At 40.3% G+C, this 24400-nt stretch overlaps 1 protein-coding gene across 2 annotated transcripts in view; it reads left to right on the top strand.

The window, feature by feature from the left end:
* ap1ar (adaptor related protein complex 1 associated regulatory protein) overlaps positions 1 to 24400 on the top strand; it is a 98372-nt gene that overhangs the window by 27980 nt on the left and 45992 nt on the right. For both annotated transcript variants that reach the window (XM_073043047.1, XM_073043046.1), the window contains exon 2: positions 20350 to 20398. In XM_073043047.1, coding sequence (XP_072899148.1) covers positions 20350 to 20398 — 49 coding nt within the window. The remainder of the gene's footprint in view (positions 1 to 20349; positions 20399 to 24400) is intronic.

The following is a 24400-nucleotide window of genomic DNA, read 5'->3' as shown; positions in this document are numbered from 1 at the left end:
TCTAACTAATCAAGAACCTATGAACCTCCACTTTAATTACTTGGCCTCCACAGATGTCTATGGCAAAGAATTCCACAGATTTGCCACACTCTAGCTGAAGAAATTCTTTCTCATCTCAGCTCTAAATGGAAGTCCCCCTGTTCTGAGGCTGTGCCCTCTGGACCGAGACTACCCCACTATAGGAAGTGTTCACTCGACATCCATTCTTCCGAGGCTTTTCAATATTCAGTAGGTTTCCATGAGACCCCTCGCATTCTTCTGAACTCCAGCATGTAAAGCCCAGAGCCATCAAATGCTCCTCGTACATTAACCCTTTCATTCTTGTGAACCTCCTCTGGAAATTCTCGAATGCTATCACATCTTTTAGATAAGGGGCCCAAATCTGCTCACAGTACTCAAGTGTGTTCTGACCAATGCCTTAGGAAGCCTCAGCATTGCAGCCTTGCCTTTATGTTCTAGTCCTCTCAGAATGAATGCTAACATTGCGGTTGCCTTCCTTACCACTGACTCAACATGCAAGTTAACCTTTAGGGAATCCTGCACAAGGACTTCTCAAGTCCCCTTTCATCTCAGAATCAGAATCAGGTTTATTATCAGCGGCATGTGATGTGAAATTTGTTAACTTAGCAGCAGCAGTTCAATGCAATAAATAATTTAGAGGAGGAAAAAATAAATAAAATAAAGATAATAAATAAACAAGTAAATCAATTACAGCATATGTATATTGAATAGATTAAAAATAGTGCAAAAGGCAGAAATACTGTATATTTTTAAAAGTGAGATAGTGTCCAAGGATAGTGTCAATTTAGGAATCAGATGGCAGAGGGGAAGAAGATCCATCAAGCAAGAATTTCCTCTTCAGGAATCCATGCTAATTTTGGTCAATTTCTATGTCTCCGAGTATCTTGAAACCTAATAAAGGACTCCCAGCATCTTCCTAACTACTGACGTGAATCTAACTGGCCTATAATTTCCTTTTCTCTGCTTCCTTCCCTTCTTGAAGAGTGGAGTGACATTAGCAATTTTGCGGTCCTCTGGAACCATTCCAGAATCTAGTGATTATTGAAAATCGTAACTAATGCCTCCACAATCTCTTCAGCTACATATTTCAGAATCCTGGGTTGTCGTCCATCCGGTATAGATGACTAATCTGCCTTCATGGCCAATCCAACTTTCTTCCAGTGAAACACTTCCTGTACCAGTCCAGTAGCCCCATATCCCAAGACTGTGAACTAGGATTGTAGATGCTAGCTTGCAGTAGATGGTGTTTTTATCCTTTCCTGGATCCACTATATCAAGCCTTATCAGAATTGTGTACATTTTAATGAGATCTCCTCACCATCTTTAATGGAATCCTTTTTACTTTTGCTATTTTAGTTGCATTCCCACAAGTTAGAAGTCGTAAATTAATTTTTTGTTCTAGGGAAGTTATCTCAATTTTAATGCAGATGACCCTCTTTGGCTAATTGCATAAAAATTTCCAAGAGTAATATCAATTTGTTGTTACTCCAGTGCTGCTTCTACAAGCTACAAAGCCCAAGACATTTTTTAAAATTTTCCTTTTATGCCAGATTCCTAAAACTGGAAATCAGTCCAGCAGTTGTTCACCTCACTGCATCCAACATTCAAACATGTTCATTTCAAACTGGATCTTATATTTTCTAGGCAATAAAATTCAGTGCATCATTCACTTTAAAATAAAAAATTGGTCTATTTTTTAAAAGTGTTTTTTCATTTCTTTTGCTTCAACATGTTATGTTGGAAAAATGTCTGCATTCCCAAGCTCGACTAGAATGATGGCACTGAGTGCCATTTGTAGAAAGATAAATATCACTCATGTCCCCTCTATCATGTTGTGATGGAAGGCAAAGAACCTCAGCTTGCACTATTTTATGTGGGAATCTATTAAGCTGCTACTCAATCATGCTACTCAGATAATATTTCATTCTGGTGCCTGAATTCAAGTCTACCACCTATATTCTCTTGTCCTTAATTAAAATTTACTTTTTTCTAAAAACAACCATTGTTCCTGTACCTAAAAAGCCCAAGGTAACATATCTGAACAACCGGCGTCCTGTCACACTCACCTCAATAGTAAGCAAATGCTTTGAGAGGCTGGTCAAGGACTGACCCATACTGGACCCCCTACAGTTTGCCTACTGACACAACACAACAGATGACGCAATAGCCGCAGCTCTACGCACTGACCTTACACATCTGGAGAAGAAGGATGCTTATGTGAAAATGTTGCCCTTGGACTACAGGTCAGCATTCAACATCATAATTCCCTCCAAGCTTGACAAGAAGCTGAGAAACCTCCGCCTTCACCCTGTCTTGTGCAGCTGGATCTGGACTTCCTGTTCGATCACCAGCAGGTAGTAAGAGTGGGCTCCCTCCTCTGCCCCTCTGACGCTCAACACAGGAGTCCCTCAGGGCTGTGTCCTAAACCCCCTCCTTTACTTTCTGTATACCTATGACTGTGTCGCCACCCACAGCTCCAATCTGCTAATTAAATTTGCTAACGATACTACATTGATTGGCCTTACCTCAAATAATAACGAAACAGCCCACAGAGAGGAAGTCATCACCCATCACCCTTACACACTGGTGCCAAGAGAACAACCTTTCCCTCAATGTCACAAAAACAAAGGAGCTGGTTGTGGATTACAGGAGGAATGGAAATAGGCTAACCCCTATTGACATCAATGAATCCAGGGTTGAGAGGGTGAACAGCTTCAAGTTCCTTAGCATACACATCACCGAGGATCTCACGTGTCTGTACATACCGGCTGTGCAGTGAAAAAAGCACAGCAGTGCCTCTTTCACCTCAGGCGGTTAAAGAAGTTTGGCATGATTTGGCAAGATTCCCCAAATCCTAAGGACTTTCTACAGGGGCACAATTGAGAGCATCCTGACTGACTGCATCTGGAACTGTACTTCACTCAATCGCAGGACTCTGCAGAGAGTGGTGCGGACAGCCCAGTGCATCTGTGGATGTGAACTTCCCATGATTCAGGACATTTACAGGACAGGTGCTTAAAAGGGGCCTGAAGGATCATTGGCAACCTGAGTCACCCCCACCACAAACTGTTCCAGCTGCTACCATCTGGGAAATAGTACCGCAGCATTAAAGCCAGGACCAACAAGCTCAGGGACAGCTTCTTCCACCAGGCCATCGGACTGATGAATTCATGCTGATACAATTGTATTTCTAAGTTATATTGACTGTTCTGTTGTACATACTATTTATTACAAATTACTATAAATTGCACATATAGACAGAGCCGTAACGTAAATATTTTTACTCCCTCATGTATGTGGAAAGTGTAAAAAATAAAGTCAATTCAATTCAATTATTGTAGATAATTTACAGCAATATGCATGAATTTCCAATTAATTCTTAACACTTGGCTCTGAGTATTGAAAAGCTTTAGGGACATGAAATTGAGACATGAGATGCGGATGTTGGAAATCTGCACCAACACAAAGGCAATGAAGAAATTCAGTGAGTCAGGCAGCATCTGTGAAGGACAATTGATGCTTTGGGTAGAGACCTTTCATCAGGATTATGCCAGCATTTAGTGGTAAATCAGAAGCCTGACTTTCTGTTATGAACAATGGAAACAAAAAATACAGCATTGTGTGAAACGAATTGCCAATGAATGCTTTGTATCACGAGCCTTGGCCCAGTGGTCTACTGTCAATAACCAGTTTCACCACCTTGGGTTTTCTGATCTTCCTTATATTTATGTAATAACAGTAGCAAATGTCAGTAACGTTATAGCTTCACTAATTCCGTAATGAAGTGTTTCTCCTCACATTCTCTGGATGTTTCAATTATTTAACGAGACTGTTTAAAATTACGTTCTGCTTCTGCCCAACAGTATATTCCCCTGACAAATTTTAGGAGGAGCAGCAGCTGTTTATTTTCTTTTATATTTTTTAGTTTGTGATTTTAATCCAGATCAGTGCCTTTTAAGTGAGTGTTTGTTCACTGATGTTTAAAAATTCATTAAGGTGTTGTGAGTGAAATAATTAATGCCTATCATTAATAGCATCGGAAAGTTAATGTTCAACTAACTTGTGGTGCATTGGTAGTGTTCTTGCAAACAATGTGAAAGCAGCTTCCAGCATATCCTCCAAGAGTGATTCTGACAGATTCATGATTTATTATTGATTTGGATGAGACATGAAGATAAACCTAAAGAGAATGATAAACTTTTTCTGCTTCTATCCTTTCAGAGAAAGGTCACACAAGGCTACATGATGGCATAAAATGAATTTTGTGTTAAGTGTTGTGCATATTATATTATTGGAACCCTACATTTTACTGGGATCTAAAAGTAAAAATTGTTTTGCTGTCTTGGAGTTCCTGACTGTAAAAGGTATTTTACTTTCATCCCTGGTCATTGCTATGATGTGATTGAATGGCATGTCAACTCTTTTGATTAGGGATTTTTTTCCCTGATGAGAGTGAGGAAGATGATACTTCGTCTTTCCTTTTTTTTCCAACAATTTCCTCAGTTCAACACCATTTTTGATTCAGGTGTGACATTAGTTTCCAATTTCTGTGGCGTTTGCCTTTTTAAGCCAGCTTATGCTGAATCACAGCTTAATTGATCAGAGTGGTGCTGATTTCATGCATCTTGTCCTAGCTTGATAAAATCATAGGGCAAATATCATGATTACTTGTCATAACCAGCAAGAATGATTTGAGTGAATTACTAAATATGAGTCTTGCAACTTTGAATCACCTAAGCAGTAATGTACATACAACTTTTGAACCATATAGTGCCATGTTTGCTATTAAAGCTACTTGTTGTTCAGAATCAGGTTTCATATCACTGGCATACATCGTAAAATGTGTTGTTTTTGATGCAGCAGTACATTGCAATACATAATAAAGACTGTGAATTACAGTAAGTATATGTACATTAAATAGTTAAGTTAAATAAGTAGTGCAAAAAAAAGTAGTGAGGTAATGTTCATGGGTTCAATGTCCATTCAAAAATCAGATGATAGAGGGGAAGAAGCTATTCCTAAATCATTGAGTGTGTGCCTTCAGGCTCCTGTTCATCTTCCCTGATGGTAGCAATGACAAGAGACCACATCTTAAATGATGGGGGTCCTTAATGATGGATGCTGCCTTTTTTATTGAAAATGTCCTGGATGCTATGGAGGCTGATGTCCATGATGGAACTGACTGAGTTTGCATCTTTCTGCAGCTTTTTTTTTGTTCTTATATAGTCATTCCCTCCCCCATCCCAGATGGTGATGCAGCCAGTTAGAATGTTCTCCACGGTACATCTGTAGAAATTTGCAAGTGTCTTTGATGGCATCCCATTCTGCTCAATCTCCTAATGGAATATAGCCACTGCCATGCCTACTTTGTAACTGCATCAATATGTTAGGCCCAGGTTAGATCCTCAAAGATGTTGACACCCAGGAACTTGAAATTGCTCACCCTTTCCACTTTTGATCCCTCAGTGAGGACTGGTGTATATCTTACCCTTTCAATTAAAATTGCTCTTGTGCAATAATTCCCAGCAGGATCACACTTGTCAGTTGTATAGGTTTAGTATGATTTTGATACTTTGCTTCACTTTATAAAATGTAAAATTCTATGTTTAACTACTCTGTTCACTTTTTCTGCTATTCACTAAAATATGTGTAAACTCCGTTCTCTTCAGCCCCTACAGAAGATCCTAGTGTCTAATTACACCCAGTTTAAAATTTGCACAATTAGAAAATATTTCTTTCTTCGCGCCAGACCTTTCTGCCGTGTATTTCATCTGTCGATGTACCTTTGAGATCTCTTCCTATCTTCCTCTTAGTAATGTTACTTCCAAGCTTTGTGTCACTTGCAAATTTTTTAATAATGCAGTGTGCCGCCTTGTCCCCTCCTTCCCACCCATCCCATCTCCAAACCTAAGGCGATTATTCTAGTAGTAACTTGAGGAACTCCATGACCTACTTCAGTCTAAAAAAATAGACATTAGTCAATGTTTGGTGCTTTCAGTTCCTAGGTTAGTGTTGTATCTGTTTGGTTACAATATTTTTTTGTAAACTTCCAGTTCTGCAACAAACCCAGTAAATAGTAATTAATCAAGCATCTTCTGGGAGTCCACAAACAGAACAATTGCATTGCCCATTGCATACCAATTAGCACCATTTGTGACATTGCAAAGCAACACACACAAAATACTGGAGTAACTCAGCGGGTCAGTTAGCATCCACAACGTTGTGCTGACCATGTAACCTACTCTAGAAACAGCCTAGAATTTCCCTACTGCATAGCCCTCTATTTTTCTAAGCTCCATGTACCTATCTAAGAGTCTCTTAAAAGACCCTATTGTAACAGTCTCTACTACCGTCGCTGGCAGGGCATTCCACGCACCCACCACTCTGTGTGGGAAAAACTTAACTCTGATCTCATCCTCTCATCCTCCGTTATTCCAAGGAGAAAAGGCCAAGTTCACTCAACCTATTCTCATAAGGTACACCCTCCAATCCAGGCAACCTCCTTGTTGTAAATCTCCTCTGCACTCTCTCTATAGTATCCCCATCCTTCCTGTAATGAGGAAGAACTGAACACAGTACTCCAAGTGGGCTCTAACTAAGGTCTTCTATAACTTTAACATTACCTCACAGCTCTTGAAATCAATCCCATGGTTGATGAAGGCCATCACACGATACACCTTCTTAACAACACTGTCAACCTGTACATCAGCTTTGAGTGTCCTCTGGACACAGACCCCAAGGTCTTGTTGATACTCCACACTGCCAAAAGTCTTACCATTAATATTATATTCTGTCTTCAATTTGACCTACCGAAATGAACCACTTGACACTTATCTGGGTTGAACTCCATCTGCCACTTCTAAGCCCAGTTCTGCATCCTATCAATGTCCCACTGTAACCTCTGACAACCCTCCAGACTATCCACAACACCCCCAACTTTTGCGTCATCAACAAACTTACAAACCCACCCTTCTATTTCCCCATTATTTTCATTATAAAATTCACAAGGAGGATGGGTCCCATAACAGATCCCTGCAGAACACCATTGTCACAGTCCTCACTGCAGAACACAAACTATCTACAGCCACAAAGCAAGGTGTCCTTGCATCCCATGCCTCCTTACTTTCTCAATGAGTCTTGCACTGGGAACCTTATCAGATGCTTTACTGAAATCCATATACACTACATCCACTGCTCTACCTTCATCAGTGTGTTTCGTCACATCCTCAAAAATTTGTAAGACACGACCTGCTCTTGACAAAGCCATGCTGACTATCCCTAATCAGATTATGTCTCTCCAAATGCTCATAAATCCTGCCTCTCAGGATCTTCTCCAACAACTTGTCAACCACTGAAGTAAGACTCACTGGTCTATAATTTCCTAGGCTATCTCTACTCCCTTTCTTGAAATGAATAAACAGTCAATGTTTCAGCCCAGTCTCTTCTTCAGGACTGTGCTGAAGAAGGGTCTCAGCCCAAAATGTCGACCATCTATTCATTTCCATGGGTGCTGCCTGACCTGCTGAGTTCCTCCAGCATTTTGTGTGTGTTGTTTTGGATTTCCAGCTTTTGCAGACTTTCTCTTGTATGATTTGTGACATTGCAGTGATTTCTCCTCTTCAGAGCTTGGAAGAGCAAGGTTAAAATTATACTGATGACGTGCTCGAATGATGCCAGTAATTAAGATCTACCACAGCCATCAACTGTTTACCTGTGTGCGGGGTTAGTGTCCAACTCGGGATTTAGTTAATGATGACATCCTAGGGTTTCTTATTCTGTGATCAATTTAACTTGAGAGATTACGGTAGTTTAGCAACAATTCTGACATAACTTCAGAAAACTCTCACAAATTTATTAACAGGCATTCACAGCCGTCTCACTGGTCAATCCACTGATCAGACTATGTGTATTTTCTGCTGACTGATCACCACCTTGGTGTGTCATGGTGGCTGAAAGGCCGTCCTTTAAGTTGTGTATCTCCTCTGGCTAACAGAAGCTGTCTCCCTAGCTACTTTGTTCTCTGTTCTCTTTTTTTGTGCATGACCTTGCAGCCACAGTTTTAATTAACCCTTAGCCACAAACTGCAAATTTTGTTTGCCTCCTGAAAATGCAATAATTAGTCACTAACTGCTTTCTTGTTTGCCTTGTGACAGCTGAACTTTTGTTTTGGTACAATTTCAATAGACTATAGGTCCATAATTAGTTCACTGCATTTAAGTGTACTTTTTTGTACATGACCATCTTTTTCCTATTCGGTTTAAACCTATGATTTTGTCAATTAGTGAACCAGTTCATTGTTTTTAAAGTTAAATATTATGATGACGAGAAGCCTGACTTGCAAATCCACAGCTTCTGGTCAGGATGTCATTTTAACATGTTGGTTTGTAAACCTTGACAACTAGTCCACAGGGTTGCAGAGAAGAAAACAGATAATTGAACCTCACAAATACATCATGTGAACACTTACTTTGTCTCCTTCAATTCACAATCTCTTTATGTTCAATAGGCCTCTTGGTTGCTTACATCAGATTTGGTGTGTGAAGGCCACTAAATTGCCAACTAACCTCTTTAATGTTGGTGCAATTAATGATCTGCTTGCTGTGGGTTTGGCTGAATTCAGCAGGCCAGGCAGCATCTATGGAGAAAAGTACAGTCGACATTTCAGGCTGAAACCTTTCAGCAGGATGCCCTTCAGTGGTCCAAAACATTGATTGTACTCTTATCCATAGATGCTGCCTGGCCTGCTGAGTTGTATATGTGTTGCTTGAATTTCCAGCATCTGCAGATTTTCTCTTGTTTGACATTCACAGGTAATCAAATGCTTAATTGCTTCCTTTTCTAAGTTTACCAAAACTCAAATAGCACAGGACATTTCTATAATTTTCACGTATATCCTTAAAAGAAGGCTTGGTCAAGGAAGTTGTGCTCTGTTATAATTACATTCTGTACTCCAATGTACCCCGCATACACCTGAGAAAATCTGATAATATAACTATTGGCAGGCTGGCATTGACAGCAACAGATGTACATTCTAATTAAATTCACTAATTTTAGTTTCAGGTTTTAATGAAATACTTTGAACTTTCATGGGAAGTGGTTCTTGAAAGGCCTATTACTAAGTGACCTCGAAACATATTTAAAGTCTCTTTAGCTTGACTGTTGGAAATATACAGCAAATATTTTTGACTTCTGCTTGCTCATTTTCCCCTGGAAATTCAAGGTGGTGGGTCATTTCAAACATCTGTTGGACTCCCTGCTTTTTGTTGCATGAAGAAGTTTACAGATTGCCCATGTGGTTAGCAGGAAGTAGGGCAGGGGGGAGCATTGCTGGAAGGACCAAGATGTGGCACTGGAATTAAAAATGATTGACAGAATGGCCAAGAATAACATGAGCAAAATCAACTTAAGCAGCAAGTGGTCAGGGATGCAATGCATTGCAAGGTTGTGGTTGAGCAATTTCAGTTGTTATATTAAAAAGCGAGTTAAGTAACTATGTGAAAGGGAAGAATTATACAAAATACACAAAACTATGAGAAAAATAGATAGGGTAAGTGCAGGCTTTTTCAACTGAAGTGAGACTAGAACTAGAAGTCTAGGTTAAGGGTGAAATATTTCAGTGAAACTTCGCACCAAGTGGTGTGATTGTGAAATAAGCTGCCAGTGGAAGTGGTGGACAGGGCTATGGTCCAGGAGCAGGTTGATGGGACTAGGTGGAATAACAGTTCAGTATGGGTTGGATGGGCCGAAGGGCTTGTTTCTTTGCTCTATGACCCTGATATTCAGGGCTGTGGAGAGGGTTGGGGGATTGAAGTAGCTGGATTGTTCTTTCAAAAAGTTGGAATGGAAATGATATACTGTGCAGCAGCGACCTCTGATTTGGCCCCAAGGAAAAGCTGCAGCTGTCCCACAGAGGTATAAAAACAGTGGCTCCTGAGACAAGGATAACAGAACCCTTGCAGTATGTACATAACATCAAAGTTTAGACACATTCCTTCAATAATATCTCGTAAAATGTAATAATAAATTTTAAATAATTGAGCTGTTTAATAAAACTCACTTTTTGTTCCAGTCTGGTGTGATCTCTTCTGTTTTCAGTGTACAACTGACCCCACATTGCAGGTGTTTGGGTTACTGAAATTCACCCTGAAACAATAAGGAAACCACTATAAACATTTTGAGATATGGAATGTTCTCTCATAATTTGTTTTTTGAAAAGTAATAATTAATTCAACACAATTTATCTTTTTCACAATTCAGATTTCTTAATGATGCCACTTTGCATTGGGAAATTTCAATAGGGTCCATTTTCTAGGATCACACTCTCTACTCTGATAACATGTCTGTACCTCTAATTTCTGTGAATAAAGATTATAATGATTACACAGAAGTCTTTGAAACTAATTTTAAAAAGAACTAATTGGCAATGACCATTGTAAACTCTCAAGTATAACATGGTTACAGGGTAGCTCTTGAAATTTTTATTATTATTTATGAGCTAGCATTCATCTCCAGTACTGGGCGTGCTGGCAGATGAATGTTGCAGATTGCAGATGAATCCATGTAATGATCTTTTATTCCTAATGTTAAGGCAGAATGTTTTACTTGTTCTCCTGTGTGTAACCTCCTTGGGAAAGTAACCTATCTTTACCAAGAAATCGCTTATTACCCTTTGCTCATGTTTGAAAACAGTAAAAGATAAAAATAATTTATCATTCACTGAACAGTGGTTTACTGGTGTGACCTGGTGTTGGTTTTGGAGCAGAGTTCTCTGTCGATCTATACCCAATTATGGCAGTTTCCGTGGGCAGCTCTTAAAGGTGTATACTGTAAAGTAAATCCTCTTCCAGTTGAATGATAATGTTGGTACTGAATTAATGGATATATTTGGGGAATCGCTGGACAATCCTCCCTGGAATTCAGCACAACTTCGCTAATCTAGGGAATAATGGGGCCCAAAGTTCTTTGCCCATGAAGCCACAGATCACACTGCTTCTGCACCTCAACCCCACACTCTTCACCACCCAGAATTACAGCAAAGTAGATTTTGACAAGAGATTGTTGGGGAGGTCTCAGTAACGACAGGTGAATGCCAACATTTTGGGGAACTGTGCAATATTTAATATATAAGATCAACAGCCCATCAAGCTCTACTTTAAAACCCTGAGACATAGGAGCAGAATTAGGCCATTTAGCCCATTTAGTCTGCTCTGCTATTCAATCATAGCTGATCCTTTTCCCCTCCTCAGCCCCACTCCCCAGCCTTCTCCCCATAACCTTTGATGTCAAATCCAATCAAGAGCCTCTCAAACTCTGCCTTAAAAACGACGTCCTCCACTGCTGCCTGTGGTAATAAATTTGACAAATTCATCACCCTCTGGATAAAGAAATGTCTCCCCTCTCTGTTTTAAATGGATGAGGTGAGGTGTTTTAAATGGATGCCCCTCTATCCTGAGGCTGTGTCCTCTTGGCCTAGATTCCCCCACCATGGGAAACATCATTTCTACATTTACTGTGTCTCAGCCTTTTAACATTCGAAAAGTTTGAATGAGATGCCACCTCATCCTTCTAAGTTCCTGTGAGTACAGACCCAGAGCTATCAAACGTTCCTCATATGGTAACCTTTTAATTCCCGGAATCATCCTTGTGAACCTCCTTGGAACCCTTTCCAATGCCAGCACATCTTTTGTTAGGTGAGGTGCCCAAAACTGTTCACAATACTCAAGGTGAGGCCTCACCAGTGCCTTATAAAGCTTTAGCATCACATCCCTGCTCTTGTATTCTAGACCTCTTGAAATGAATGTTAACACTGCATTTGCCTTCCTCACCACCAAATCTGACTCTATCTGCAAGTTAACCTTTAGATTGTTCTGCACAAGGACTCTCAAGTTACTTTGCATCTCAGATTTTTGGATTTTCTCCCCATTTAGAAAATAGTCTGCACATTTATTTCTTCTACCAAAGTGCATGACCATGCATTTTCCAACATTGTATTTCATTTGCCACCCTCTTGCCCATTCTCCTAATCTAAGTCCTTCTGCAGCCTACCTGTTTCCTCAACACTACCTTCCCCTCCACCATTCTTTGTATCATCTACAAACTTGCCAACAAAGCCATCTATTCTATCATCGAAATCATTTATATACAGCATAAAAAGAAGTAGTCCCAACACTGACCCTTGCGGAACACCACTAATCACTGGCAGCCAATCAGAAAAGGACCCTTTTATTCCCACTCAGTGCTTCCTACCAATCAGCCAATGCTCTAGCTATGCCAGTAACTGTCCTGTAATACCATGAGCACTTAAACTTGGTAAGCAGCCTCATTTGTGGCACTTTGCCAAAGGCTTTCCGAAAGTCCAAATGTGCGACATCCACTGCATCCTCTTTATCTATCCGACTTGTAATCTCCTCAAAGAATTCCAACAGGTTCATCAGGCAAGATTTCCCTTTAAGGAAACCATGGTGACTTTATCTTATCTTGTCCTGTGTTACCAAGTACTGCATAACATCATTAACAATTGACACCAACATCTTTCCAACCACTGAGGTCAGGCTAACTGGTCTATAACTTCCCTTCTGCTGCCTTCCTCTTTTCTTAGAGTGGAGTGACATTTGCAATTTTCCAGTCCTCTGCCACCATACCAAAGTCCAATGATTTTTGAAAGATCATTACTAATGTCTCCATAATCTCTACCGCTACCCCTTTCAGAACCCTAGGATGCAGTTCATCTGGCCTGGGTGACTTAATACCCTTAAGTCTTTCTTTTTGAGCACCTTCTTTCTTGTAATAGTAACTGCACTCACTTCTCTTCTCTCACACCCTTCAACATGTGACACACTGCTAGCGTCTTCCACAGTGAAGATTGATACAAAATGCTCATTTAGTTCATCTGCCATCTCCTTTTCTCCTGGTATTATTTCTCCAGCCTAAGTTTCTAGCGGTTTTGTATCCACTCTCATCTCTTTTAGTTATCTGTGATATTTTTTGCTGGCTTACTTTCATAGTTCATTTTATCCCTCCTAATGATTCTTTTAGTTGCTCTGTGTAGGGTTTGAGAAGCTTCCCAATCCCGCTAATTGTTGCTTTGTTGTATGCCCTCTCTTATGTTTTTACATTAGCTTAGACTTTCCTTGTCAGCCACGGTTGTTTTATTTTGCCACTTAATATTTGTTTGTTTTTGAAATACATCTATCCTGCACCTTCCTCATTTTTCCAAGAAACTCACACCATTGCTGCTCTCCTGTCATCTCTACCAGCATCTCCTTCCAACTTACTTTGGCCAACTCCTCTCTCGTACCACTGTAATTTCCTTTACTCCACTGAAATACTGCCACATCAGACTTTCCTTTCTCCCTATCAAATTTCAAGTTGAACTCAATCATATTATGATCACCACCCCTTAAGGGTTCTTTTACCTTAAGCTCCTTAATCACGCAATCCAGTATATCTGATCCCCTAGTAAGCTCAATGACAAACTGCTCTAAAAAGTCTTCTCGTAGGCATTCAACAAACTCACTCTGAATATGCCCAATGATTTGGCTTCCACAGCCACCTGTCGCAATGAATCCACAGATTCACCACCCTCTGACTAAGAAAGTACTGTTACGTTCCCCAGTAACCGGGTAATTTTCCAGCAAAAATAGATGGGTCCACCGAAGCCTGATGCTACTATTTTCAAACGTTTTTATTTATAAAGGGGCACAAACGTATGGTTAATACAAAACATTCAGATCATATACGTCGTCACAACTCAATCTAAAGCACAGGTATAGTAATAATCAATCAGAAATAAGCTCTATCGTTGTCTAGGGGTAATGTAGATATATATTGTTTACTGGATATTTAAAAGTCTTTTTGCGGTCACTGCAGTTCCACCCGCTGCTGTCGTTGTGGTGTCGCGTTGGTGCACTTTTGTTAGACAGAGAGAGGGGGGATGAAAGAGTTACCCGACCGGTTTTCCAACCTGGAAGAGTTCGGTTTGTCAGAGCCTCGTTGGGGGAATGAACGCTCCTCTGTGGCCTCCCCTGTAGCTAAGCCATTCTTCCGTTGTGGGGTCGCCAATCCCAGGCAAGGAAAAGACGCACACGAACCCCACTCTTAAACTTCATGAGAGAAGAATATAGGGAGTTGGGTAGAAAGCTGAAAAGCAGGACATCAAGGGTAGCAATCCCTGTAGTGCTGTCTGTGCCATATGCCAGTGGGGGTAGAATAGGATTATTTAGCAGATGTATGGCTGAGGAGCTGGTGCAGGGGTAGGGCTTCAGATTTCTGGAATATTGGGATCTCTTCTGAGGAAGGTATGACCTGTAGAAAGAGTATAGGTTGCACCTTAACTTGAGGGGGGACCAATGTTCTTGCAGGCAGCTGTTGGGGAGGGTTTAAACCAAGGGGATGCGAACCAGTGATAGGGCAGAGGATGGGCTAAGTATATGGTGTAGTGAGACTGTGAGGAAGGACAGGCAATTGATAGGACAAAATTGCAGTCAGTCGGATAGGTTGAAGTTTGCCTCTAAACTAAATTGTAAGTTGAACAAAAGTGAAGTTAAAATAAAAGGGAAGGCTATCCCAAATAAATAAAAAGACAATAAGTTTGGAAAATGATGCTGGAGAGATAGTAATGGAGGACAAAGAAATGGCGGATGAAGTCTGTAAGTATTTGACATCGGTTTTCACTGTGGAAGACTCTGGAAGTATTGGAGAGTATCAGGGAGCAGAAGGGAATGATGTTAGTTAGGTGCTTAAGAAGCTGAAAGGTCTGAAGATAGATAAGGTAACTGGACTAGATGGACTACAGCCCAGGGTTCTATAGGAGGTAGCTAAAGAAGTTGTCGTGATCGTTCAAGAATCACTGTATTCTGGAATGACTCTGGAGGACTGGAAAATTGTTGATGTCACACCATATGCCTCCTACCCTAAGGAGGGTAGGAAGCAGAAGAAAGGAAATTGTAGGCAAGTTAGCTTGACTTCAGTGGTTGATAAGTTGTTAGAGTCCATTATTGAGGATTGTGTTTCAGGATAGTTGAAGACACATGATAACATTAGCCAAAATCAGCATGGTTTCATTACAGGGATATCTTGTCTGTCAAATCTGATGGAGTTCTTTGAGGAAATAGCAGGCAGGATAGACGAGAATCAGTGGATGTTGTTTACTTGGATTTTCGGAAGACCTGCTGCACACGAGGGTCCTAAACGAGATAAGAGTCCATGGTACAACAGGAAAACATGGAAGGAAGATTGGCTGACTGGCAGGAGGCAAAGTGTGGGAATAAAGGTATCCTTTTCTGGTTGGCTGCCAGTGACTAGTGGTGTTCCAGAGGAACCGTGTTAGGACCACTTCTTTTTATGTCGTATGTCAGTAATATGGATAACAGAATAGATGGCTTTGAGGCCAAGTTTGTGGACAATACAGTGATGGTGTTGAGGAAGCAGGGAGGCTGCAGAAGGAATCAGATTAGAAAGATGGACAAAGATGTGGCAGATGGAATATAGTGTAGTGAAGTGTATGGTCATGACCTTGGGTAGAAGGAATAAAGGCGTAGATTATTTTCTAAATGGGGAGCAAATTCATATCAGAAGAGCAAAGGGACTTGACAGTCCTTGTGCAGATTCCTTAAAGGTTAACTTGCAGGTTGTGTTGGTGGTAAGGAAGGCAAATACAATATTGGTATTTATTTTGAAAGGACTAGAATATAGGAGCAAGTATCCAATCCTGAGGCTTTAGTGGGCATTGGTCAGACCACGCCAGGAGTATTGTGAACAGTTATGGGCCTCCTGTCTGAAAAAAGATATACAAGCATCAGAGAGTGTCCAGAGGAGTTTCATGAAAATGATCCTAGGGACGAAAGGGTTAAGCTGTGAAGTTCATTTGATACATCTGGGCTGGTACACAGTGGAGTTTAGAAAAATGAGAGCATATGTCATTGAAACCTATTGAATGTTGAAAGGCCTAGATAGAGTGGATGTGGAGAGGATGTTTCCTATGTAAGGAAGTCTAGGACCAGAAAGCGCAGCCTCAGATTAGAAGGACGTCCCTTTAGAACAAAGGTTAGGAAGAATTTCTTTAACCAGAAGGTGGAGAATCTGTGGAATTCATTGCCACAGACAGCTGTGGAGACTAAGTCATTGCATATATTTAAAATGGAGGCTGATGGGTTCTTGGTTAGATATTTCCTTGATTAGCTAGGGTGTCAAAGCTTACAGGGAGAAGGCAGGTGAATGTGGTTGAGTAATGTTCCCTCTAATTTGCAGTGATAAGTGTGCACAAAGTTGTGCAGTATAATTTTTTGCCCAGTGACAACAGCATATGCACACTGAATTTTATGTATAGAGGTATTCATTTTAACAGCTAGCAAAACACTATCATTAAGAACTTAGATCTCTGGGTTTGATCATTTCTGCTCTCATTCATCTGCAGTCTCACAAAACATACGTAGCAGGGCTGTAACGGGTAATGAAGGATTTTCTTGCTGGAGCTTTTGCACATCGTCCGCAGGCAGCCACGAAACAAAGAAACCCACAAAACCCATTTTTTTAAAAAAGACTGTCAAGCACCCAATGTGTAGAGAAAAAGAAACCAATCGGGCAAACAATAAACGCAAGCGAATAGCGTTCTGAACTGGTCCACAAAGAGAGTCGATCCACAAACTCTAAGTTCAGTGGATAGACTCTCTTTGTGGTGTTACATGCCCACAGAAAGGTCTTGTGAGTGGAATGATGTAATGGTCTCATGAGTGAGATGATGATGTAATGGTCATGTGATGGCATGATATAAAAGAAAAGCCCGCCACTGTGACGCAGTTCTCATTTTTATTTTTGTGCAGCGTTGTTGTTGCTGGTCGGATGTTTGGAGGCTCCACCGGTTTTGTTTGTTGCACGTTTATTTTTACCTTACAGTCCAGTATCAGAGAGTGAAGGCATTACCAGTGTTAACTGAGCTAAAAGGATTGGGTAAAGTTAATGTCGTTCAGCATCTTGGGAATGATTGACCTTTTTGAATCTTCGTTCGGGAATTGTGGCATGCACATTTGAGTTAAACCCCTGCATTGTCGGGAAGGTTTGTGTGGTGACCACCCTCCGGCCAAAAGGTCAGTTCCTTTAGGACACTTTATTTCTTTGTGATTTCTTCAGACAAGACATCCCTCAGCTGTGATCGGCAGATTCGTCGTTACTTCAAAGGAATCGTTGTTTCAGGGAAGTCTCTCCTTAATGACTGTATAAATCACATGGACTTTTGAATTTACCACTTAAGTCTGTGCTTGGATGAGAACGTGTTAAGAACAGTTTCTACATTTGACTGTTTGTTAGATATTGCCGCCTAACTGTTAACTTCTATTTAAGTTAGTCGTTCGTTTACTTTTCGATGTTTTTGAGCAGAGGTTAATAAACCTCGTGGTTTGTTTATAAACTTTGTCTCAGTTCCATATCTATTGCTGCTGGTTCGTAACAGTGGACTTCAGTTCTGAACAATCCCTACAGCATCCAGCACCCTCGGAGGCCTACACAAGAACATCTTTCAAGAAGGTGAACTCTTGCAAAGCATCAGGCCCTGATGGTGTACCTGGCAGGATGCTGAAAACCTGTGTCAACCAACTGGCTGGAGTGTTAAAGTTCATCTTCAACCTCTCGCTGCTTCAAAAGGGCAGCAATCATCCTGGTGCCCTAGAAGAACACAGCGAGGTGCTTCAAGGACTATCAACTGATAGCACATCTACTGCGAAGAAGTGATTTAAGAGATTGGTCATGACTCAAATTAACTCCTCCCTGAGCAAGGGCCTGGACCTACTGCAATTCATCCACCACCTCAACAGGGCTACCATAGATGCAATCTCACTGGTTCCCTGGCTCGCTCAAGAGGCAGTGCCTCAAGAAGATAGCGTGATCACTAAGGACTCTCACCATTCGCAACATGCCTGCATCTTGTTATTACCATCAAGAGGAGGTACAGGAACCTGAAGACCCACACTCCCCTCCAGCTTCTTCCCCACTATCAGATTCCTGAATAGTCCAAAAGCAATACCTTGTAATTCTTTTTTCTGCACTATTTATTTTGTAATTTATCATAATTTTTACTTCTAGCCGTTTCTAGCATCCCCAAGCTTGAGTGCTTGAAACCTCAGTGAGCAAAACAGTTCTGAATTGTCTTCCTGTTTATTACTCGCCAGTTATCAGTGACAAAAATCACTGCTTCTTGAATGCAAGCTTGCAAGTAATGTTATTTAAAAACTGTTCACTCTAAACACGGTGTTGTGTCTAAAGGCCACACAACGTGCATGCAACTGACGCTAGTTAGAAAATGTTCTTTTGCCCCAATTAAGTCACATGATGTCCCAAATAGACGAAGTGAATCCTGGCAATTTTCTCAATTTGTTTTTGTTCTTTAAGAGTTGTCCTTAAACAGCAACTGCCCTGATTCACCAATGGCCCAATTAACCAGAATCCACTATACTTGGTTTATATTGTTTTGACTGAATCAATTTACACCATTTCTTTTGTAGTTTACCAAATATGAGTTAGGTTAAATCTCAAATACCGAAATAAATCATCACAGACTTCACGCAAGTAAATAGTAAACGTTATGCTTCTTTGCAAGCACACTGTATAACTTTTTTTTACAGCCTCCACTCTGACCTCTTTCTCAATTTGCAGACATTTGAAAATGCTAATGCTGCATTCCAAACTTCTGAACAATCATTTTGAGCAACTACTGACTAAATCTAATTCCCTACTAAACTCTGCTTGATGCCAAGCTTCGGTTTCTCCTTTGGTGAAAGAAAAGAATACTTTTATTGGGGGGGGGGAGGAGAAGTCTCATTCTATCTAACAAAATGGTTGTTAAAATATTTTAGCAATGGCCTTACACAGATTAAATTTGAGGGTAATTTGGGATTAGGGGAGCAAATTCAAATCTGCTCATCATGCAGAGTCAAAGACAAGATCATGCAATGTAATTCCTTTGGATAATTTATTGAGTAGTGGCTGTCTCTGATAAATTGAAAGCAGGGATTTCTAATAAATTGAAATCTGAGTGACCGTATGGTGTCTGGCCAGTGAGTGAATGGGAGTAGTTAGAGGGTGAAAGAACATGGTTTTGCATACAGAGTAACAATGAGAAAATTGCCTCCATCTTCTTGTGATATAAGTATTGCCTTGGCTGGGATAACGTGTAATAAAGAATGATCATTGGTCTGCCTCCTTTCCCAGTCATTCATTTGTCTGCTCAGGTACACAGCTGATCTGGCTGGGATCAGCACTGGTGGTGTGTATGTATACAGTATCATAATGGCAAATACAGAGGAATCTACCGAGTTATTGAGGAAGTTACTCCATGGAAGGAATAGGAAGTCAATGCAGCGAAACCTAAAATGAAACATTTTCAATATTATTTACAACAGGGACTTCTCAATTTGCTTATGCATTACAAATTTGCTGTTTTGCAGGAACAATGAGATGGTCTTTTACAGGGAAAGTTGTTCAGCAACAGATGAAAAATATAACTAATTAATTCTGAGCACTCTGCATTTTATCACCTTCACTCCTTTCCTCCACTATTCTTTCCGTCTTCTTCCTCAACTCCAATTTTTTCACCTTTGTTTATTAATATACAGCATGAAATAGGCCATTCAGGCCCTTTGAGCCACGCCATCCAGCAGAACCCCCCCCCCCCAAACTTAATCCTAGCTTGATCATGGGACAATTTACAATGATCAGCCGGTACATCTTTGAACTGTAGGAGGAAACCGGAACACCTGGAGGAAGCCCTTGCGGTCACAGGGAGAATGTACAAGCTCCTTACTGGCAACGGCGGGAATTGAACCCGGGTCACCTGCACCATAAAGTGTTGCACTAGCCACTACACTACCTGTCCTCATTGCTCTCCTGTGAAGTGATTGTTCTTCAGTAAAAGGACTGTAAAGTTACAAGTAATATTAAAAACATGATGAAGTGTTAAAATGTTAATAGTTCCCTTCCAATGATCATGGCAGTTATGCAGAAAATTTTCTAGGGAAGAAGAAAGGCTTCAAAACAACACTTAAATATATCAGGGTCAAAAATATAATTTTTGATTTTACCACCCAACTGATTCCATTTTAATTTATTGGTCTGTATAGAAAGCAATTGAAATTATTTCCTGGTAAATGAAAGACTTCAATCAGAATACAATGCGTGTATTCTGCTGCCTTTCGAACATACAGTGTGTGTCATCACCTTGAAAGCTTAGAAGAAGGTCTGTTGTTCTTGTATCCTTGATCATTTGTCATTATGCTTTTGCTTTTTGAGATGTCATGAAGTTTTCAAGAAAACGTTAACAATATATTTTTTCCCCCCCAGATCAAAGTATTTTAGAACAACTTCTCTTGGAGAGCACTTTACTATAGAGGTATGTGAAATGTTGTTTATTGCACTTCACCTAGTTGTATGTAATTCACCTTTCTTGACTGAGAGCTCTGGTGGAGTATTTAAATACTATTCAAAAATGTTTTATTACTATCTGCAAAATCAATACTACTCAAGGAGAGGGAATGACTAGTGAATAATGCTATTAGGAGCAACAAGTATACCATATCTGTGTTATATTTAATATTCAGTTAATTGTTGTATTTTTTGGTTTGCTTTGCTGCATGTCTAAACATGAGGCCGTGCTTTAGATAAATGGTTTTAGTATATATCCACATTCTGGATGAAAGCTTTGTGTCATTGTGTAACATTACGTACGGTTTCTTGTGCCATCACCATAAAAATGTATGAGGAGTGTTCGATGGTTCTGGGCCTATACTTGCTGGACTTCAGAAGAATGAAGGGGAAATCTCCTTGAAACCTATCAAATATTGAAAGGCCTAGGTAGAGTGGATATGGAGAGGATGTTTCCAATACTGTGGAAATCTAGGGCCAGATGGCACAACCTTGAAATGCAAGGATGTTCCTTTAGAACAGAGATGAGGCTAAATTTCTTTAGCCAGAGTGTGGTGAATCTGTGAAATTCATTGCAGATAGACCAGGGTTCCCAACCTTTTTTATGCCATGGACTCTAGATTTGGAACCCCTGCTATAAACAGCTGTGCAGACTATGTGATTGGTAATATTTAAAGCGGAATTGACAGGTTCTTGGTTAGTAAGGGTATCAAAGGTTATGGGGAAGACAGGAGAATGGGGATAAGGGAAAATAACTCTATCATGTTCAATTGGTGGACCAGACTTGATAGAATGAATGGTTAATCTGTGCTTGTGTCTTATCATCATATAAAAAAAATTACTTCTGTTAAAGCACATGTTACTGAATTATGAAAAAATAACTGGACCAAAAATAGTCTTCATTCTAGCAAGGATTTTCTTTAGATTTAAGACCTTCACATTCATTTGGGAGATTCCTTGTGGTATTTGGTACATTTATTTCAGTTCGTAATTATAAGACCATAATTCATAGGAGCAGAATTAGGTGATTTCGCCCATCAGGTCTGGTCTGCCATTCAGGGTTCATGGATTGTTTTAAATCCCAATGTCTTGCTTTCTCCCTGTAACGGTTAACCCCTTTACAAGTCACAAGCCCATCGATCTCCACCTTGTAAACACCCATTGACTTGACCTCCACAACAGTCTGTGGCAGTGAATTCCACAGATTCATCACCCTCTGCCTGAAGAAATTCTTCCTCATCTCAGTTTTAAAGGGATGTCCTTCATTATAAGGCAGTGCCCACGATTCTGGACTCTGCTATTAATGGAAATATTCTCTCCATATCAACTCTATCCTGGCCTTTCAGTATCCAGTAAGTTTCAATGAAATCCCCCCCCCCCCCCCCCATTCTGTTTAACTCCATAGACTACAGGCCCAGAGATATCAAACACTCGTATGTTAAGACTTTTGTATTGGTTACTTTAAACAAACCAAAGCCACGGAAAGACTAAGCACTTCTAAATTAACTATGTTCCAAAGTTGAAAAAGGTACCTTCGATTCTTTGTTACGAAATCAGCAAAGCCAAGCAATCTTGTAGTGATAAGAAGCTAACTGAACGAAATTAGCAATATAACACAAACAAGAGAAAATCTGTAGATGCTGGAAGTACGAACAACACACACAAAATGCTGGAGGAACTCAGCAGGCCAGGCAGCATCTACAGAAAAAAGTACAATTGACATTTCAGCAAGATTCTGTACCTTCATGGTGGAATTGAGGACTTTTTGCACAGATCTAATCAACCTCTCCCATGTTCCTCCTCGTTGTAAACCAATCCACTTAATTCCCTTTTAAAGAAGGACATCACTGATCCATGAATGATTCCTCTTCTCAATGCCTTCTTGTAACTCACACTCAGCTCCAGCAAAGTCTGTTGAATTATCAGATCACAGTTCATGAACCTGGTCTTGCTATAAAGCATCCAAGTGCATTAACAATGGAATCTGTGTCTAAATAAGATGCCACCTCAATATGAACAGCTTGTACAGCTAGACAGGTAAATATGACCCCATATCTCTTCACTGTACTCCATTCTGCTCTTCACATCAAAAGGTTGAAAGTAGTCCACTCCTACACGTGTAAACAGAGGTTCATCTGGAGCAACTGTACAGAGGTAGATCTGCCATGTGCAATCCTTCCTCCACAGAATGTGTATAGAGCATGCCATTGTAGCAGCAATAAGCTTCATACGAGGAATGGAAACTGACCTCAACGGAGCTACCCTAGATTTTGCCAAGATAAAAGCACTGTGCACTTGAGAGAGCATGTTGTGCAAAAATAGGTAAGTCACTCATCTTCACTTGTGTCTTTAATGTGGTGTATTTGTGCAGCAGCAACTTCTCCAAAATCCAGAAGTTTCAAACATCTAACAACCTCGAGCTCTTCCAGCTGGCAAAATTCCTCCAGGCAGCTTGTCCATGCATGAGCAACTGGTGTTAGTATAGTGCCATCCCAGTCAATCCCTTTCCTACATAGATCTTGTAGGAACTACTTAGCACCACTGGACTCAAGATTCCTAAACGGTCATAAATGAAACTAACTGTAGAAAGGATTTCCCTTCTGGTGAGTGGTCTATCTTGGATCATGATTTAAATCTGAAAGTATCAGATTGAATGCACCATTGCACACACAGTACTCTCTCCACTGGAGTTATATTTTGATCCAAATCCAAATTTTTCATGTCTTTTGTTCTTTGCTCCTCTGATGTAGTGAACTATGTCTGTTACTTAACCACTTTGTGAGTTGAAAACCTTCCTTAGCACAAATAGATACAGGGTCATGATAGAGAGATGCCACTTCTTCAGAGGACACTGACACAAGGCAATCATTAACATAGAAGCAGTGCAGAACCTTCTCCACTGTTTCATGGCTGAACTGTTCTTCATTGTATTCTGTGCATTTTCTAGGAGCGGAATTCACACAGGTCGGTGACGAAGTCGCTCCAAAGTGATGTACTACCATTCTAAAGCCCACCATATCTTAGTTGAAGTCACCATCAGGCCACCAGATAAACCTCGGCAAATCAGCATCTTCCGCTGGTACTTTAACCTGATGAAACATAGATTCAGTACCTGCCATGATCACCAATGGTTCTTTTCTGAATTTGGTTATAATTCCTTGTAAAAGCTAAGCATTGTGATATTCCTTGAAAAATTACTCCACAGTCAAATACAGCACCAAGTTTCCCTTTTCTGGGGTGATAAAAGCACCATGATGTGGTATAGACCAGACTTTCCCTTTGCTACATTCCATATCCTCTGCTGGCACTCTCTACAATATGCGTAATCAAAAAAACATGCCTTGGCATTTGAGAAACATTGTCTGATGAGAAGTAAGATATTTTCACTTGTTGCAACAACATGACCTTCAATGGAACATGTTTGGGCAACCATTATTTCATACCCTTTATGAGTGCACTACTAAGGCATCAAATGCTTGAAAAACACTGGTTTGTCTTTCTTGCTCAACCGTGGGAAGTAACGAGATCAGCATGCGATGTTGCTTAGCAACAGCTTCATAGAGACTAATCATCAACAAGACGAAATTGTACTTGTAAGGCATTTTTCTTATTTCCAATAAGATCCTTAATTGATGGTATTAAAACCTTCAATTTTGTTCACATTTGTTTTATATTCCTTTTGATGACTTTCAATTCTACCCTCTAAAACTTTCGAAGTGTTTAATTTCACTTTTGTCAGTCCCGATGTGAGTTTTGCTGATTCCAGTTCCTTGCTTCGATTCACTCATATTAATTTTTCTAATTGTGCCACTTGCAATTAACTTCATTTGCTCGCAGCATCGCAATACTTGATTCAATAAACATAGGCAGCACACTGTCCACACATCCACAGCTCTTAAACCAGATCGCATAAACAGCCTTCAAACAAATGTGAGCATCTGGAATATTTCAGCACTTCAGTAAAACAATG

Source organism: Hemitrygon akajei, chromosome 4 (genome assembly GCF_048418815.1).
Source record: "Hemitrygon akajei chromosome 4, sHemAka1.3, whole genome shotgun sequence".
NCBI classification, from domain to species: Eukaryota; Metazoa; Chordata; class Chondrichthyes; order Myliobatiformes; family Dasyatidae; genus Hemitrygon; species Hemitrygon akajei.
The sequence above is the reverse complement of the archived record's forward strand: the minus strand, read 5'-3'. Positions and strand labels throughout refer to the sequence as shown.